Below are 19,032 nucleotides of genomic sequence, written 5' to 3' on the forward strand. Positions count from 1 at the left end.
TGGCCATGTACACGTATTACATACATTTACCCTGTAGTTGGTTCTACCATACAACATTGACCTCCATGAATAGTCCTGAAAGGTGTCAAGTTCTTCCTTCAGCCCTGTTCAAGTTTCCAGAATCTCAGTTTACAGTATTCTGTGTTAAGTAGGCTAATTTTACCTTTTCATTATGATGAAGGCCTGAAAAGTGGTAATGTGTCGGAAACATATTTTTTAATCTGTTTTTAAAGTTTATTTATTTTGAGAGAGTGTATACGTGCATGAGCTGGGGAGGGGCAGAGAGAAAGGGAGAAAGAATCTAAAACGGGCTCCGTGCCTACAGCATGGGCTCAATCCCACAAACGATAATTTTTTAAAATACTATGTAGCCTACAACCTTTGTCTGTCTGTCATCCCCTATTCATTATCTTTCCTTGCTCCTTTTTTTTCACTCGGATTTAAAATGTTCACAGAGTTTTTGAAGTCACAGAAAAATTTCAGCAATCACATGTTCTCAGTGAGGCTGAAACTGTATGAGAAGGATTTAATGAATGATATGTGACTTTTGAGTAGATGAGCGAAGTGGGAACTACTGGAAATCAACCCAATCTAAAAAGACATAATTCTGTGAATCCTAACTGAAATATCTTACGTATGGTAGAGTTCTGATGGAGAACCAGCTTAATGATGACCTTGCAAGCTTTCTACATAAGGGCTGTTTACCATTCCTTTGTCTGTTTGGAACATAGAACCAAATCCAAAGAATAGCAAGATGCGGAATTGTGTTTCCTGCACATTTAAAAGGCAAAACTCTGGGGCGCCTGGGTGGCTCAGCCAGTTGAGTGTCCAACTCTTGATTTGGGCTCAGGTCATGATCTCAGGGTCATGGGATCAGCCCCATGTCAGGATCTGTGTTGAGCGTGGAGTCTGCTTAGGATTTTTTTTCTCTCTTTCTCTCTCTCCCCTGCTTGCATGCTCTTTCTCTCTCTCTTTCTCTCTCTAACAAATAAATAAATAAATGCCCCAACTTTTTTTTTTTTTTTTTTTTTTTTTTGTAGATATAATGAATAAGAAACCAAGACTAGCCTGGGAACTGTATCTCAAGATGGAAACTTCTGGCGAGTCCTTTAGCCTCTTGCAGCTCATTGCTAATGACTGCTACAAGGTGAGTCCCAGTGACACCTAAAGGGAAGACTGAAGGTCAGTCACACAGTGCTACACTGGCCAAATATTAGGGCAGGGTGTCCTAGAGATTAAATGGCCATGTCAGAAATGTCATCCCTGGGGCTCCTGGCTGGCTCAGTCAGAGGAGCATGCAACTCTTGATCTCAGGGTTGTGAGTTCAAGCCCCACATTGGGTGTAGAGAAGACTTAAAAATAAAATGTTAAAAAAAAAAGAAATGTCATCCCTTTTATGAACATATGAATTCAGAGATAGACAGCATTTCACGATTTTATATACATATCAAATATGTATGCATATAAGTGAAATATGAAATGTATATGAAACAATGATTTAGAGAGGTTGTTTCAGATTTCTAAAGACTCTGAATCTTTAGATATCATCCAGGTAGAGATAATCATGTGGGAGTTGGAAACTTAATTCTGAAGATCAGGAAAAATGTCCTCTGAAATCTAGAGACGTAGATTTGGAGAAATCAGCACCATTTCAATAGTAATCGAAGCCCTGATAAACAGGATTACCTAGGTAAGGAAGTAAAGTGAGAAGAGTAGAGAGTTACAAACCAAACCTTAGGGAATACTTAGGGGCAAATAGTGGACTGGAGAGACAAAGGAACCAGAAAAGAGAATAAGAAGCAATCAGGTTTCATAAAAGACTAGCTATGTGTGTGTGTGTGTGTGGGGGGGGGGGGGGGGGGAGCTGGAAAGGCAGGGAGAAGGAGGGAGGACTTTGGGGCCTTATCCTATAGATTAGAAGTTTTTTAACAAATTAACCTCACATTCTGGAGGTTCCTATTGGGGAATATTTAGGTAACACTAGACTAGTGTTAAATGAATAACAGCTCATTTCAAAGTGAATCATTACAAAAATAAAGTGAGTCACTACCAATGGAAAAGGTTGTAAAACATAGGAAACTTGAAAATGTTTAACATGACTTAGTAGATGGCAATGACATTAAGCGAGTTAGGGGAACCAGAGGGAAAGAAAACATTCAGACGGGAATTTAGTTCAGTTGTAGATGTGTTAAATCTGAAGTGTGTTTGGGGCTCCAGCTAGAGATGTTACCTGTGGGAAATTATTATGGCGAGCCTGGAGCTCAGGTGTTCCTGTAAGAGGTCGGGATTAGAGATACAGTTGTAGAAGTTAACAGTAGTTGGCGGCGGTGGTGGTGGTGGTGGCGGCGGCAGCAGTAGCAGGAGAGTGTGGGCGACAGTGAGGTTAACCAGCCAATGGGGTGAGGAACCACACGGACACCAGTGTTTAAGGCATAGAAATAGAAGAATCAGTGTAAGAGACAGAGGATGCTGATGGATATAAAGGAAAGAAAAGAACCGGGGGCGGGGGGGGGGGGGAGGGCTTTTCATTCCTCTTTTTCTTGTTTCAGTTTTATTGAAAGCCTAGGGAGGAGCATGACAAATCTGCAACCTGTTGGAACTGCATGAGACTTGAGAAAACAATAGTGGGTAGAGAAGAGAATGAGATTAGAAAGCCGACACAGTGAGCGTAGACCACAAAGAAATGGATGCTGAGGATAAGGGGGGGAAACATGACGCTAACTTAAAAGGAAAACCATGGTTAAGGACGTGGGGCGGGGAGTATTTTTGCAGGTGGAGGGAGAGGTTGTTTTTGTTTGTTTGTTTATTTTTTATTTTTTAACGTTTATTTATTTTTGAGACAGAGAGAGACAGAGCATGAACGGGGGAGGGGCAGAGAGAGAGGGAGACACAGAATCAGAAGCAGGCTCCAGGCTCTGAGCCATCAGCCTAGAGCCTGACGCGGGGCACGAACCCACGGACCGCAAGATCATGACCTGAGTTGAAGTCGGACGCTTAACCGACTGAGCCACCCAGGCGCCCCTGTTTGTTCGTTTTTAGAGTAGGGAGTTAAAGTATCGTTAGGCAGAGGAGCTGTTGGACAGGGAGGTTAGAGATTCAAGAGAATGGGGGCATTTCTGATGGAAGAAGGCCCTACGGAGATGAGAGGAAGATGGAGTTAATGACCTTAAAAAGAAGAGAAGGACCTTAAAAACCAGTTCAGTCTTACCTACTTCTCAGTGGTCCCATGACCACCCACTAGTTTGGTGAGTCACTGGAAGGGTTCAGAGGATTCAAAGTTAAACTCATGGCTAAGATTTACTACAATATAGAAAAAGCAAGAAAAAGATATGTATAGGAGGAGACTGGAGAGGTTAAGCCCAGGCTTTTTTGTCCTCCCTCTGTGCTAATTGCACAATCATGTCTTTCTCCAGCTGCAAACTACAGAGACATGTATGAGATGTCCTTGTCCAGGAAAAATAGAAAGGGCAAATAGGGGAAAAAATGGCAGAATTAAGTCTTCTAACATGTCAATCACATTAAATGTAAATGGTCTAAATATACCAATTAAAAGAGAGATGTTGACAGAGTGGATAAGAAACCAAGACCCAACTATGTACTTTTTACAAGAAACTCATTTCAAATATAGTGATATAGGTAGGTTGAAAGTAAAAGGACAGAAAAAATATATACTGTGAATTAAGAAATTTGTTTAACAAACACATGCTTACCATATGACTCAGCAATCACACTCCTGGGCATTTATCTCAGAAATGAAACCTGTATCCATACAAATACCTATTCCCAATGTCAATAGCAGCTTGATTTATAATAACCAAAAACTGGAAATAATCCAAATGTGCTTCAGTAGTGAATGGTTAAACAAACCGGTTTGGCATGGACTACTGCTTATTAATAAACAGGAATGGTGATGACAGTCCTGACTGCCTTTCTTGATGTTTGACTCCTGACACCTTTTAAGCTTCACCCTTCCTTCTTCCCCTTGTGCCCCACATCTGGACAAAATGATAAGAAAAGCTAGGTACTCCCTTCTCTGGTGCCACCAGGTGATTCAGACCACATGAGCCCCTGCTGGTGCTCAGGAACCCTCATCCCAGCCCCAGCCCCAACCACAATAAAAATCTCTTAAGAGATTTTCTCTCTTGCTCTCTCTTAAGAGGCCTGCCCTACTCCTCCCAGAGATCTCAATTATTTAAGTAAGAAATCTTTCCATGCTCTCTTGGTGTGTGTATGGCATCATCACTCTCAACATCCAAACCAAACTTTGGGTGGAGGTGCCTCCTGCTTTTTCAAGGTTATGTAATAGGAACCAACTACTGATATACATAGTAACTTGGATTTTTTTTTTAATTGAAGTATAGTTGACACATAATGTTACATTAGTTTCAGGTGTACAACACAGTGATTCAACAACTCTACATGTTATACTGTGCTCACAAGTGTAGCTACTATCTACCACCATACAATGCTATTATGAACCATTGACTATACTCCCTGTACTGTGCCAAAATAACTTGGATTAATAAGGAATAAGAACGACATTATGCTGAGTGAAAAAAGCTAATCTCAAAAGAGTCCCATACTGCTTGATTTCATATACATAACATGCATGAAATGAAAAGTATAGAGATGTAGAACAAATTAGTGATTGCTGGGAGTTAAGGATGATCAACAGGGAGAGGAGTGTGTATGTCTATAAAAGGGTAGGACAGATTTGTGATGATGGAATCGTTCTGTATCTTGATAGTTACGTGAATCTACAGATTTGATGAAATGACAGAACTATACACCCACATTGTAGCAATGTCAATTTCCTGGTTTTAGATACTGTAATACTGCACTATAGTAAGCTGTAACTGGGGAATTTGGGTGAAAGGTACCTGGGACCAAAAAACAAAAAAAAACAAACCAAAAAAACCCCCGAAGTTTTAGAGTACCTGGCTGGCTCAATTGCTAGAGCATGTCTCTTTGATCTTGGGAGTGTGAGTTTGATTCCTATGTTGGGTGTAGAGATTACTTAAAAATAAAATCTTTAAGAAAAGAAAAGAAAAAGGTATGTGGGACCTCTTTGTACTATCTCCAAAACATCCTATAAATCTAGAATTATTTCAAAATAAGTAATTTTTAAAGATGAACCGACTAGAGCTATATCCAGCCATATAGATGCATCTTAACATAGGCAAGACACAGAAGAATATTTATGATATTCATAAAGATAAAGTCTTGAAAGACAAAAGTTTAATTGTATTGTCTAAAGGTATATACATAAGTATAAAAAAAGTCAAAGAACTGATGACCATAAGAGTTGGCATAGCAGTTGCTTCTGGAGGGAAGGAGAGGGCTGTGGTCTGGCAGTGACACAGAGCTAAATAGCTGTCAATGTCTTGTTTCTTGACCTGAGCAGGGATTACTCTTGTGTTCATGTTTTATGCATTAAATTGTACATTAATGTTTCAGGCACCATTCTATATCTGTGTTATTTCTCCAAAAATAATTTTTTGAAGAGCACATAGGAAGAAGGACTAACCTTGAAAAGGAATAAGAACACTTCTTTCTGTGAAATGTACAGAAACGAGGGAAGGATGAATGCGAGTACGAGCATAATTTGAGCTGAAGGGAGGAAGGTTGTGTTTTCCTTGGAGGATAGACAAATGCTAAGACTGCAGTAGAGATCTTAAGGAAATTAGCAAAGGTTTAGAATAGCACTTTATGGGAGTGGAGAGGTAACTAAACCACACTGAGCGAGGAGGATTGCCCAGCAAGTTGAAGACTTCAACAAAATGGCAATGCTATATGTTTTTGGCTGCCAGTCAAGAAAACTCACCTAAGCACAGTTTAATAGTATTTGGCATGCTCTACATGGCAGAGGAAATGTGTAGTATATTTGGGAAAGAGTTCTGTCAAAATGAATTAAGTGTTTAGAAGATTTGATGTTTAGAGTAGTAGTCAGTATCCATCTCGGCATTTTAAGAATTTAGGAACAAGGTCAGGAAAAGTCATGTTCTCTTGGGTTGAACATGATCAAATTAACATAAAATGAATGATAGTAGTCACCTACAGAATGTGTTGAGGAAACCTGACAGCGCGGAGCCTGCTTGGGATTCTCTCTCTCTCCCTCTCTCTCTGCCCCTCCCCCACTTTTGCTATCTCTGTGTCTCTCAAATAAGTAAGCTTGAAAAAAAGAGTACAGCATACTTAGAAGAAATGACAGGTGTGTTGATTACAGCATAACTTGACTATATGTAGGAAAAATGTTACGTTGTTGAAAACTGATATAAATTGAACCATGTACTCAAATTGTGATTTTTCCTTCTTTAGTTTTAGTAAGGAATTGAAATTTATCTAATTTGCTAGCTGAAAATGTCATCACTAACCATTTTTTATATAGTTCTGTTTCACGCTGTCTTTACATTTCATTTCATTCAGTGCAATCTTTAGATTACAAGTATTATCACAATACTTTCTTTTAATCAGATGGGCCAGTTCTACTATTCAGCCAAAGCTTTTGATGTCTTAGAGAGGCTGGATCCTAACCCTGAATATTGGGAAGGCAAGAGGGGAGCCTGTGTGGGTATTTTCCAGATGATCTTAGCTGGACGAGAACCCAAGTAAGTAATCCAAAAGAGACACTACCTCTATTCTTTTGGTGTTTGTAAGGGAAAAGAATTATTTTCTTGTATTACATCTTCTGAAAACCCAAAACGATAATGATGTTTTATAATGATGAATAGAAGATTAAGATGTTTTATATGTCTATCTGATGTTTTCTCTCCAGAAATTTTTTTATGTTCCAAATCATTTTTACTGGGGATATTGAGTATACTATAGCTTTCAAATGTAAGAGTAAGATATATATTTGGCTCCAAATGAATTGTCATTTTCATTAAAAAAGTCTCTTTCTATCTCTTCTACTCTTTTCTTTGTCTGTTAGCTTTTTCTTGTGCACTTACTTTGGGCTTCAAAGATTTAGGAACGGAGTGGGTATGGTTGATAATTTTTTTTTTTGTTTCCCTATATTTCAGGAAATAACTGAGACAGTAGATTACATAAAATTAAGTAACATACAGCTCCATTTATAACAAAAATTAAAATACTTAAAACTAAATTCAGTTTTCTAAAAATAACTTTGTGGAATGTATTTGTTACTGGTGTATAAATAGATGTGGTTATTTTATAAGTATATAATGTATCAAAAACTACTTTCTTCCTTGTATCTGATTCCATTCCTAAATACTGGTTTAAAGAAATTTATTAGGATGGGGTGCCTGGGTGGCTCAGTCAATTAAGCATGGGACTCTTGATCTCAGCTCAGGTCATGATATCACGGTTCATGAGTTCAAAGCCCATGTGATTGAGATTCTGGCTCTTCCTCTCTCTGCCCCCCCTCCCTTTCTGTCTCAAAATAAATAAATGAACTTAAAAAGAAAAAAGAATTTGATTAGGTGAAAGAAGATGCCTGAAATAAAAAACAGAAATAGAAAATATGAGTGAAATCTTAGGGAAGAGGATCCATAGGCAGAGTCACCTATACATTTGATAAGGTAACAGGGAAGTTTTAGTATGCATTACATAAAACATGAGTTTTAATTTTAATGAAAATTAAATTACTTGAAACATAAACACTGGGTATTTGCCAAATCTTGGCCCTGAATTTTCTTCCCTTCCATATTTATTAATATATTAATTTTCTTTAAAAATTTTTTTTAAAGTTTATTTATTTATTTTGAGAGAGAGGAAGAGAGCATGAGGGGGAGGGGCAGAGAGAGAGGGAAAGAGAGGATCCCAAGCTGGCTCTGTGCTGTCAGTGCAGAGCCTGACATGGGGCTCAATCCCATGAACTGCGAGATGATGACCTGAGTCAAAAGCAAGAGTTGGACACTTAACCGACTGAGCCACCAAGGCGACCCTAATATATTAATTTTCTTGAAGAAATCATCCATTACTCTGGCTTTATAAAATTTTACAAATATGGTGGTGACACCCAGTTTAAGGTGATTACCACCTCAAACAAAAGAGAACTTGGGGGCACCTGGGTGGCTCAGTCAGTTAAGCTTCTAACTTCAGCTCACGTCACGATCTCCTGTCTCATGAGTTTGAGCCCTGCATTGCTGTCAGCTGTCAGCACAGAACCTATTTCAGATCCTCTGTCTCCCTCTCTCTCTGCCCCTCCCTGTTCATGCTCTCTCGCTGTCTCTCTCAAAAATAAATAAACATTGGGGCGCCCGGGTGGCTCAGTGGGTTAAGTGGCTTACTTCAGCTCAGGTCATGATCTCTCAGTTTGTGAATTCGAGCCCCGCATCGGGCTCTGTGCTGACAGCTCAGAGCCTGGAGCCTGCTTTGGATTCTGTGTCTCCCTCTCTCTCTGCTCTTCCCCTGCTTGCGCTCTCTGTCTCTCTCTCAAGAATAAAACATTAACAAAATTAGATAAACAAACGTTAAAAATAAAATCTTTGGGATGAGCACTGGTGTCATGTGTAAGAGATGAATCACTGGGTTCTACTCCTGAAGCCAAGACTACACTGTATTTTAACTAACTTGAATTAAAATAAATAAAATAAAGTCTTAAAAAAGAGAGAGAGAGAGAGGTCTTGGACTCAGAGAAGCAACTTGTTAGTATGGAGCTAGAATGTGAACCTAATTCTTTGAACCCAACCCTCGTTCTACTTGGTCATGCAGAATAGGCATAGAAATAGGAATACTTACATCATGTTAGGCCAGAAAGATTAATAGCCTGTGTATGGATAGTATAAGTAAACAGGAAAACTTGGGTTGGTGAAAAGGATTTCATAGAATTTCCATTTTAGTATTCTACCATAAAAATAGAAGGCTTGGGGTCGCCTGGGTGGCTCAGTCAGGTAAGCGTCTAGCTCTTGATTTTGGCTCAGGTCATGATCTCATGGTTTGTGGGATCGAGCCCCATGTTGGGCTTCTATGCTGACAGTGCAGAGCCTGCTTGGGATTCTCTCTCTCCTTTCTCTCTGCCCCTCCCCTGCTCGCACACATTCATTCTCTCTCTCTCTCTCTCTCTCTCTCTCATTTTCTCTCCCCCCAAAATGAATAAATAGACATTAAAAACAAATAGAAGGCTTGGAAGTCCATAACTGGTTTGTGAATACACAGTGAAATAGTCTGTTACCAAAAATGCCTTACTGGAAGGAGCGAAGAACAAGTATGAGTTGATTAGATCTGTTAATTTACATGCTTATTGAAACTCTTTGTCCCTTCAAATCTTTCCCCCAGAGAGACTCTTCGAGAAGTACTCCATTTACTGAGAAGCACAGGGAACACCCAAGTGGAGTACATCATCCGGATCATGAAGAAATGGGCCAAAGAAAACAGAGTGCCTATCTAAAATAGCTCCAGAGTCCTGGGGAACTGGTCACCGCTTTGCTGTAAAATTGGAAATTGAGGAGAATTCCTCAAGTTTAATGTAAGATGCAGGGCTCTATTTTTTGACATTTCCTTCCTTGCTCTTTGAGCCTCAAGATCAGTGACTTGACTCGCTTAGACCTAGCCTCCTGGCTGAACTAAGCACCATAGTCTGTGCTCCGGCCCCTGTGTGATCCGACTAGCAATAAGACTTTGGATTTGTCTGGTGCCTTTCTTCCAAAAATACTCAGAGAACTCTTATGTAATAACTGACTTTAAGGAGAATGGCATTATTTTTTTTTAATGTTAGCATTCCATGGCATTTTCCCATCACTCCAATAACAAATGCCTTTAATGCCCAAGAGCCACCGTCATTCTGTCCTCTTCATTTTAGTCATCTGTACATCATCCCATGTCGCTGGGGCATTCCATAAAGAATTTTGTAATGCATTTCTGAGTCTTAGGAGAGCAGAGGTTAGAAATAGCAACATGATTCTAAGAGTGGCAGTAAGATCCTTTATCAAACTGTCCAGTCATTAATAGATAATGGACTTTGGGGATTACTCTTTCAGTAGTTTTGATGATAAATAACATGTTATTTATCATCAAAGAAACAGGAGTATTACAGCTGTTTAAAAGGTGCATACTATGAAAAAAATCTGTATGGTACATTTAAAGGTATTCAGGAAATAGTATGCAAATCTCATTAGTCACTGCTCCATTATATTTTAGGGAACAAAACAGGTTAAGGATCTTTTTCATATGTTTTGCTGAATAGACATCAGTTTTGAATGTAGGGCTACAAAGGCTATATGTATGCAGTGGGGCCATTTATTAATATAATGATAATAAACACGGGTTGTGCAGAGCCCTTTGAGGGACTTCCTAATAGCTGGACTCTGTCCTAAGTACTATTCCAGCCCCGGGTTTCTGAGCTCTTGCAACGTAAACCTATCACTGAGTACTTTTAGACTCACAACTGATTTTCAGAAAATACACATACATGTTTTGATGTAGCAGATTACCTTTGTTTCTACACCATGTATTTTGTTTCTGTTAGCTTAAGGCACCCAGCGTTACAGGTGTAGAAAGTGCAGAGCCACCCCTCCCCGCATGAGAACTGAAAGAGCGTCCTAACTCCTTGAAGCACTGCAGACAGCTTAGAGAAGTCCCATAGGCACTGCGCCCGTTGTCCCCCGCACCCCCCAGCACGGCGGTGGCTGAGGGAGTCCTAGAAAATGGAGCCGGGAACGCGGCAGGAGAAGACCAGCGACTGCAGGTAGCCTTGGCCATCCGGACACTTGCAAGGGGTTCTTTCAGTTCCTGTCTATGATCTTAGACCCAGATCTAATCAGTTCGGAGCACAAGTCAAACTAAAGTGGCCCGAATAACTGCATTTTAAAAAACAAAATTTTATCATTTTTCATATGCCAAAGCTTCTGTGTTCTCATGTTGTCGTTCGTCCTTTTTCAGTAGTTGGTTCTCAGCATCTAAGGTGGATCAGATCTGGGCAGAACCCAATATGATTTTTAGAATTACCTTGTGATTCTTACTTAAGCTCACTTGAAACATGAGGCAACATAATAGTGGGAAAAGACGGAACTCCTCAATGGCTTTTGGCAATGGAATTTGTCTTCCGGTTAATTTCCATTATCGTCAGATCTCCTGTACTCGGTAAGCTTTTCCACTGGTGGTGATTTACTTCTAAATGAGCTTTTGTTGAATTTAACGCTCTAGCTCGTCCCTGTCATTTTCCTGTTTTGGGGGGAAAGCTGATACTCCAAAAATAGCAATTCCTGGAATTTTAAACTAGTTTTTTAAAAAAGTTTTTAATCTATAGAATTGAGCCAAAAAAGCATAAAGGCTAGTTTTAGAGAGATACCATCCAATTGTTATTAAGGATCCTTCTGGAATGTCTTGGCGGGGTCTCAAGATTGCAGAGTCCTGTTGCATGGCTGCTTTTCTTACATGTGATTGATGATACAGGAGAGAAGAAGGTGCAGGCTTAGGAATGTGGTGTCATGGGTACAGTTCAGAGCGTCGATGCACCTTTTCTAGTTGGTAGCAAATATCACTTGCAAATGGAAAACATTTTTAACTATTTTTGTACTTCAAAAGAATGATGATATTCTACTGTAATATATTCAAATTAAAGTTTGTTATTTGGTCTTACTATGGTGGTCTGTCGAGTGTAGCGAATGCAGGTCCTGGGTATGTCCTGTGCCTTCCCTCCTTTCCTGACCCCAGAGCGGAGGGGAAAAACACAGTTTGGGGCGTCACAGCTAACTCTTTACGAGAAAAGAAGGTACATATTTTTAAGAATCCCTGTCCACCAACGCTGTGGTTCGTGCTTAGTCGTTTTAGGTTTGGCTCTGCTGAATCACAGCTCATGGCAGAAGTGTTACGGCCAGTGCACAGGCCGACACTTCACACTCAGAAAGCTCTCAAGTACTTGTTTACTGAGAATTAAACATATCGTAGCTGGTAGAGCAAAGGACCTGTGAGACCTGACCTCATAGAATTCTGGTTCCCATCTAATTTTTATTTTATTGTGTGCCGAGCATATACTCGGGGCTGGGGAGGCAAGGATAAACAGTGTGGCGTCCTGACCCTTACGGAACCCAGGCTAACAGAAGTATGTAGCACCGAACACAATAGCGTGTGATTTTTGGTGTCAGTAGGAGCAAAGTGTGAGAGGAAACGAGGCAATGGGAACGCTTGTATCCCTTGCAAATGGACACCTCCTGCCTCACTTGGGAGAAGCAGTGGGGATGGGTCCTGAAACCCAGCAGCCAGCACGGTGCTCAGGCTTCCCGTGTGTGCAGACGTGCAGCGTACGTCCCAGGACGTGGAAGCCGGGGGACGGCCCTCCCTTAAGGCTTGGCACACTCAGAAAGTCGAGAGCGAGTGGGCAGTGCTCTCTCTCAGTAGTTATGCCTGCTTCCTAGTGATAAAACTGAATTCGCAGTTTATTAGTTCCTGTACCTAGGACTCTCTCCATTTGACTCGGATAAATAGTCGTGTCTCTCCTTCATCCTGTAAAATACTTCTGAGGTCGGTAGGTTTTTGATGGTAATGTTCAAACGGTACTCTGCCTGTTTAGAGACGCTGTCAGAGAATCCGTGCCTGTCACCTACCTTCACTCTGGACACGTGAAGAACGTGAGGCAGGACAACGAAACACTAGATGAACACAACCAGCCTCTGGGTGCGTATGGAGTGTGTGCTACACGGTCAAATTCGTGCTTTCTGTTGCATCAGACACCCTTTAAATGCAATCTAGATGCCACGTTCAACTAGGGACCGTGTCGGCGGTTGGGGGAAAGGGAAGGGAGGCAGCAGCCGCGGCAGGCCCACCGCTCAGGCCGCGCCTCTCGGGGCCACACACTGTACGGAGCTCGGATCTAGGGCATGAACTCGGTGACCCCACTGCATGAACTGTGCATACATTTTATGCATCCTCGTTTTCGTACATTCATTCGTGAATTCGTGTATTTATTTGGTCACTTCCTTACCCCACTGTGTCCCAGAAAAGATTGGGATAAGTTACCAAAATACATGTGACAAAATACAAATAGAAGGCACTTAAGAGTAAAAGAAGCCCAGAGTAAAGGTTCGAACACAAAAGTACCTACCAGAGTTACGAAAGATGGGCCAGAAGTTCACCTTCAAGCTTCCTACCAACCGAAGCAAAGGGTGAAATATAATCAGATACAAAATGCACGGTTCATCTGTGTGAATGAACTCCCTAATGGGAAGAAAAAACCGGGTTCTCGGTGATTTCTGATCGTTCGTGGGGTCCTGAATTAGGTTTTCTGTGCTATAACTTAACACATTAACTCTCTGCTTAATGAAATGTCAAGGGAATCTTATTGCTTTCCTACACATGTACGAGTCAGTCCTATTATGTACAATTAAATAATTACACTTGCCCTTCTATTTTTAATTTCCTCTATAAACATAATTATACTCTCCTTTGCCAGTTTTTGACTGAGGAGTGGTTATTAATATGGTGGAGCTGAGACATGTTATTCAAGTTTTTAAAATTACAAGTGGGAGTGCCTTGACTGGCTCAATCAGTAGAGTACGTGACTCTTCATCTCGTGGTTGTGAGTTGAAGCACCATGTTGGGCATGGAGCCTACTTAAAATTTAAAAGAATCGTAATAAAATAAAATAAAATTACAAGTGTATGTTGGGATGAAATGTGGGTAACAGTGACCTAAAGAATAATTACAAGGTACTGTAAAAACAGTGAAATGATAGGAGGAGATTCGACAGGGAAACACTGTGGAGCAGGTTAAATAGAAAAGGCTACATGGAGCAAGTGAATCTTAAGCTGAAACTTGTGTAAAAATGAGAATAAGAGAATATGAGAATATGAGAATAAGAATAGAGAATAAGTAAACAATTGTGTCAGATGAAGCATAAAAGGAGGCGTGAGAAATGCTTACAGATGGTTAGTCTCAACTTTGTTTCAGTTTGTCTATTTTCATACAATTGGTTCTATGAAAAACAGTACGGCCTTATTTGTAAACTTGTAGTTTCACACCATGAAACTCCTAGGTACCTGTCCAGGAGATACCCCCATACATGTGTAACAGGAGATATGCTCAAGAATGATCCTCACACACTGTCCCCGGGAAACACCTGGAAACAGCCCAATAATACCCTCCGACTGGAGAACGGGTACACTGAAGTGGCTTGTTAGAAAGTAAAGACAACTCAAATATCAATACACAATTAAAAGGGAGGCAGGAGAAAGATGAACAAGGAGGGCAGGATGGTGGTTACCAGGGGTGGGGAGACAGGGGCTGGGGAGAGAAGATACCACACACAGTGTATTTTTGTCCTGGCTCTAGTCTTCGTGTTAGATGGCGAGCCACAGGAGTTTATGACTTATAAAAACAAATTATAAATATACTATTAAAGACAAATTAGAAATAGTTCAATAAAAGAGGAACAACAATGAGCGTATGTCTTGAACTGAAAATATGACCAACCCGATCCTGAGTACCTGAGGTAAAACAAAACATTCGTTAACTAGAAGGAAATACTCTTAAATGTAAACAATGATTATTTTCAAATGATGGAATTAGATAACTGTACTTCATGTTCTTACTGTCTTTCTATATTTTCTATTCTTTTCTACAAGGAGCACATGTTACTTGTATTATCAGAAAAAGGCCATGAGGTGCCTCGGTGGCTCAGTCAGTTAAGCCCCTGACTTCAGCTCAGATCATGATCTCACGGCGCTCATGAGTTCAGAGTTCAAGCCCCCCGTCGGGCTCTGAGCTGACAGCTCGGATTCTGTGTCTCCCTCTCTCTCTGCCCCTCCCCCACTCACTCTCTGTCTCTCTCTCCCTCAAGAATAAATAAACGTTAAAAAAATTTTTTTTAAGAAAAAGGCCAGTAGAATAATAAACATTTTAAACTAAAGAAGAAAAAATGAAGAGACCTTCAGTTTATACCTAACAAAATTAATAATTCCTACAAAATTAATAATACCTTTGTATCATCTAATACCCAGTCCTTATTCAAATTCCCCATTGTCCCCACAGTAGTTTTCTAGAATTAGGATAAAAACTAAATCCAGCATCGCAGGCAGCTGTTAAAACCCTTACATATATTTGTTTAAAAGACATCCCCTCCCCAATTTTCCCCAAGCCATCGATTCAGGAGAACATTGGGTTATTTGTGTGCTGGAACATCCTACATTCTGAATTTGGTTGATTTCCTCCTCCTAGGATTATTGAACTTGTTCCCTATCACTCAAAGTGCCTTTAAACGGATAGATCTAACAACTGAGTAGATTCAAGCTGGATCATTTTACGCTGCTTAGGTGGCAGGTGCTATTGTGTACTTCCTACTGTGCCATGCCAGGAGATCCATAGTGTCTGGTTCTCCCACTTTCCAAGAATCCATTCTTCTCATTAGTAGACCTCTATCACCAAAAAAAAAAAAAAAAAAAAAAAAAATGGAGTCAGTTACCATTATTATATTTTTTATTTTATCAATAAGAAATTTCAGGAAATTTGTTTTCCCTCTTATCACATAAGTAGCTACATAATATTCTCAATTTGGCCTCTTGGTCTGCAAAGCCTAAAATATGTATTATCTGGCTCTTTATATTTTTTTAAAGTTTTTTTAAATTAATGTTTATTTTTGAGAGAGAGAGAGAGACAGAGCGCGAGCAGGGGAGGGGCAGAGAGAGAGGGAGGGAGAGACAGAATCCCAAGCAGGCTCCATGCTGTCAGCGCAGAGCCTGACGTGGGGCCCCGTCTCACTGACCCTGAGATCATGACCTGAACCGAAATCGAGTCCGCCTTTTAACCGACTCAGCCACCCAGATGTCCTGACACGTACTTGGTTGAAGCCGAGGAAATTCTGCTGTGATGAAATACCGTTTTAAATTTTCTAATTTTTTTGGCCTTTGCTCTCCTGTGAGTTGCGATTGCCGCAGTGACTGGGTAATCTGCTAATGTGACTTGTATTCTCTCGCCAGTGCTATCATGTCATTACATAAAAAGCATAATGTTTTGCCACCTGATCTGACACAAAATAATTCACACTCCACTGTGCCTTAAAGGCTGAGGACCCGTTATTGGAGTTTCTGTAGTTACCAAGTGTGTGGATCCTAATTATATATTAAAGGAGGGAAAATGACCACTAGGTGGGTCTGTGGACCAGTGGACCCAAAGTAAGATAGACTTTGGCCAGGACTATATTCATTGGCTGGGGTCTGCACTCCAGCAACGGGGTCGTGATACATTCTAGGACCCTGTGTCTCACAGTCCTCAGAAGAGCTGGGTATTCCTTAGTGTCCTGTCATCTGAGAAAAAGGCCATAGGTCCCTTTTGGGAAAGGACTGAGGAAATCATGAAATACTAATATATGAACTCATACAGTTCTATGAGTTTTGGCAAATATATACAGTCACGTAACAAGCACCAGAGAGATAGATTGATGGTTTTTTTTTTGTACAATACAAACTATTTTTCATAGAGAATCCCAGGTTTAAGTTTATGCTCACACTCTTTGGTCACGACCACTATTCAGAGGCTGGGATTTGACCCAGGCATTTGTCCAGGGTGGCAGAGAAACAAAAAAGGAAAATTACAGCGACATTGATGACAACAAAAAGAACGAAAGCATCTCGTGTGGGGGAAGGTGGACACAAGTTGCAAACAATCCATCAAAAATACGATCGATAAATGGCGTTGGACTTCTCAACAGCAACTCTGGAAGCTATAACACAATGCTGCAATGCCTTAAGAATTCTGAGGAAAAGTTATTTCTGCCTAGAAATTGTTACTCAAATATGTAATAGAACAGATATCTTTTCAGACATGTATATAACATAAAATTTTCTCCTGAATTATGTGCTAGACCACGAATATGGGAACAAACTAAGGAAAAAGGTGACATACCATCTGAGAAGCGGGGGCTCCAAGTTAAGAGCGGGTGAGGGGAAGGCCCAGGATAACGATGGGGGACATACTTCAAGACAGCTGTGCACAGTCCCAGAGATCAACCAGCACAGACTGGAGTGGGTCAGAGGCTCCAAGAGAGACTCATTCAAGATTAAATAGGATACCTCATTTATTAACCTATGAGAAGAGAGTATTAGAGAAGCTCTAAAGAAAACCAAGCAAATGAGATGATTATTAAAATGTGCAAGAAAGGAAAAGTAATCATAATGTACTTCATGGTTCAGCTGTAAAAAGCGTTTATAGCTCATAAAACTGTAAGCACTGAACACTGATTCAACCAAAATCTGATCCAACAGTATTAGGAGCAGGGGGGTTGGAACGTGTCTGTGTATGGGGTTGTGCGTGAGAAAAACCTGTCTTCATATTTCATTGCACTACAATAAATGAAAAAAAAGAGGGGTGGCTGGCTGGCTGAGTCTGAAGAGCATGCAACTCTTGATCTTGGGGTCGTGAGTTCGAGCCCCACGTTGGGTGTAGAGATTACTTAAATAAATAAAATGAGAGGGAAAAACAGGGGGGGCACCCTGGCAGCTCAGGCAGTTAAGCATCCGACTATTGATCTCAGCTCAGGTCATGATGTCACAAGTCAAATTGCGCGATCAAGCCCCACACTAGGCTCTGTTAACAGCTCAGAGCTTGCTTGGTATTCTCTCTCCCTCTATCTCTGCCCCTTCCCTGCTTGTGCTCTCTCTCTCTCTCTCGCAAAATAAACTTAAAAAAAAAAAAAGTCTTCAATTTAGTTCTGATAAACAGAGGAGGCCGGCAAACCAAAGAATTGCAGAGACAAGCCATATTTGCAGGAAGCACTTTGCCCTGTAGCAGAGAAGGCAACATTGTGAACGGCTCCACAGCTACTCACCAAAGAGGTGGAGAAGAGTAAATGCAGACCCCTGAGTCACAAGCTTAGTACCTGCCAGGTGGGCACATGGCCGTGGGGTCCCCGGATATGCATATTCACCAAAGCCGCTGGTCCAGGAAACCTCAGCTTCCTCAAAGATGAGCAACTCACACAAACAGATGGACAACACAACTAAGGGTCTATAGAAAATTAATACAAGAGAAAAGGAAGGAAGAAGGAAGTCAAGTGCTAAACAAAAGTATCACCAGAAAATTTGGTAATATGTACATGAAAACCATAACCAAATATTTCACTCTTACAGAAAGGTAGAAAATAGTGGTAGTTCACTGAGATATCATCTTTAAGGTATCATTAAAGGTAATAAATAGTATATAAGTATATCTTGCAATACCAAATTAAAAGAAGAGAAAATACTGAGGTATCTGGCTGGCTCAGTCGGTACAGTGTGTGATTCTTTTTTCTTCTTCTTCTTTATGCAACTCTTGATCTCAGGGTTGTGAGTTAGCGCCCCATGTTGGGTATGGAGATTACTTAAAAATTCAATCTTAAAAACAAAAAAAGAAAGTCCTAAATTTCATCATTCGTCATAGAATGGAATTACAATGTCCAAAAGAAATTGAGGATTAAGTGCGCTATAACATTATCCTATTAGAACAAAAACATAAACCTTCCAAATTACCAATGCGGTAACATACACAAAACAAAGCAAAGAGATCAGTTCAAGGGGGATTCTTAAAGAGGTTTAAAGAAGAAAGCATGACATAAAATAATGTGTCAGATCTATGCACAAACACACCTCTCATGTCAAAAATGCTAATGGACTCCACTCACCTATTACAAGAAGAGGATTGGCAGATTAGATCCCAAAGCAAAACCTAACTCTGCTGTTTACACATAAGTAGTGGTAATAAAAATATGGGTAATAGTATAATTGGGCAAATGCAAATAAAAGGGAGCAGGTGTCACAACCAAACAGGGTTGAATCCAGGTCAAGATCATTAAGCAAGTCAAAGAAACACAATTTGAATGATAAAAGGCCCATTTCTCAGTGAAGATATAACAGTTATGAATCTGAAATGAAAGAAATGGCAGCAAAAAACAAAAATGATAAGAGTTATAAGGACAGTAGTAATAAAAGCTTACAGTTCACAATGGTTGAAATGAAACAAATGTAAGTAAAAGCATATAGGTAACTTACGCGTGACAACTAATAAGGAATATATTGTTAATGTAGCTTATGCCTTGAAAAGAGACTGACTTCCTTTTCAAGAACCCATAGAACATTCAATAAAGCTGTCAGTAAATTAGGCCAC

The 19,032-nt window shown here is 40.3% G+C and overlaps 1 protein-coding gene across 4 annotated transcripts in view; it reads left to right on the plus strand.

The window, feature by feature from the left end:
- Positions 1 to 11,541, plus strand: part of TTC26 (tetratricopeptide repeat domain 26) — a 48,130-nt gene extending 36,589 nt beyond the window's left edge. For 3 of the 4 annotated variants that reach the window (XM_042926058.1, XM_042926049.1, XM_042926067.1), the window contains 3 exons: positions 1,041 to 1,147; positions 6,475 to 6,608; positions 9,241 to 11,541. In XM_042926058.1, coding sequence (XP_042781992.1) covers positions 1,041 to 1,147; positions 6,475 to 6,608; positions 9,241 to 9,352 — 353 coding nt within the window. In that variant the 3' untranslated portion in view covers positions 9,353 to 11,541. The remainder of the gene's footprint in view (positions 1 to 1,040; positions 1,148 to 6,474; positions 6,609 to 9,240) is intronic. The other variant, XR_006199088.1, reaches the window with a different exon arrangement.
- Positions 11,542 to 19,032: the final 7,491 nt, after the last annotated feature.

The sequence above is a fragment of the Panthera leo genome, chromosome A2, assembly GCF_018350215.1.
Source record: "Panthera leo isolate Ple1 chromosome A2, P.leo_Ple1_pat1.1, whole genome shotgun sequence".
NCBI classification, from domain to species: Eukaryota; Metazoa; Chordata; class Mammalia; order Carnivora; family Felidae; genus Panthera; species Panthera leo.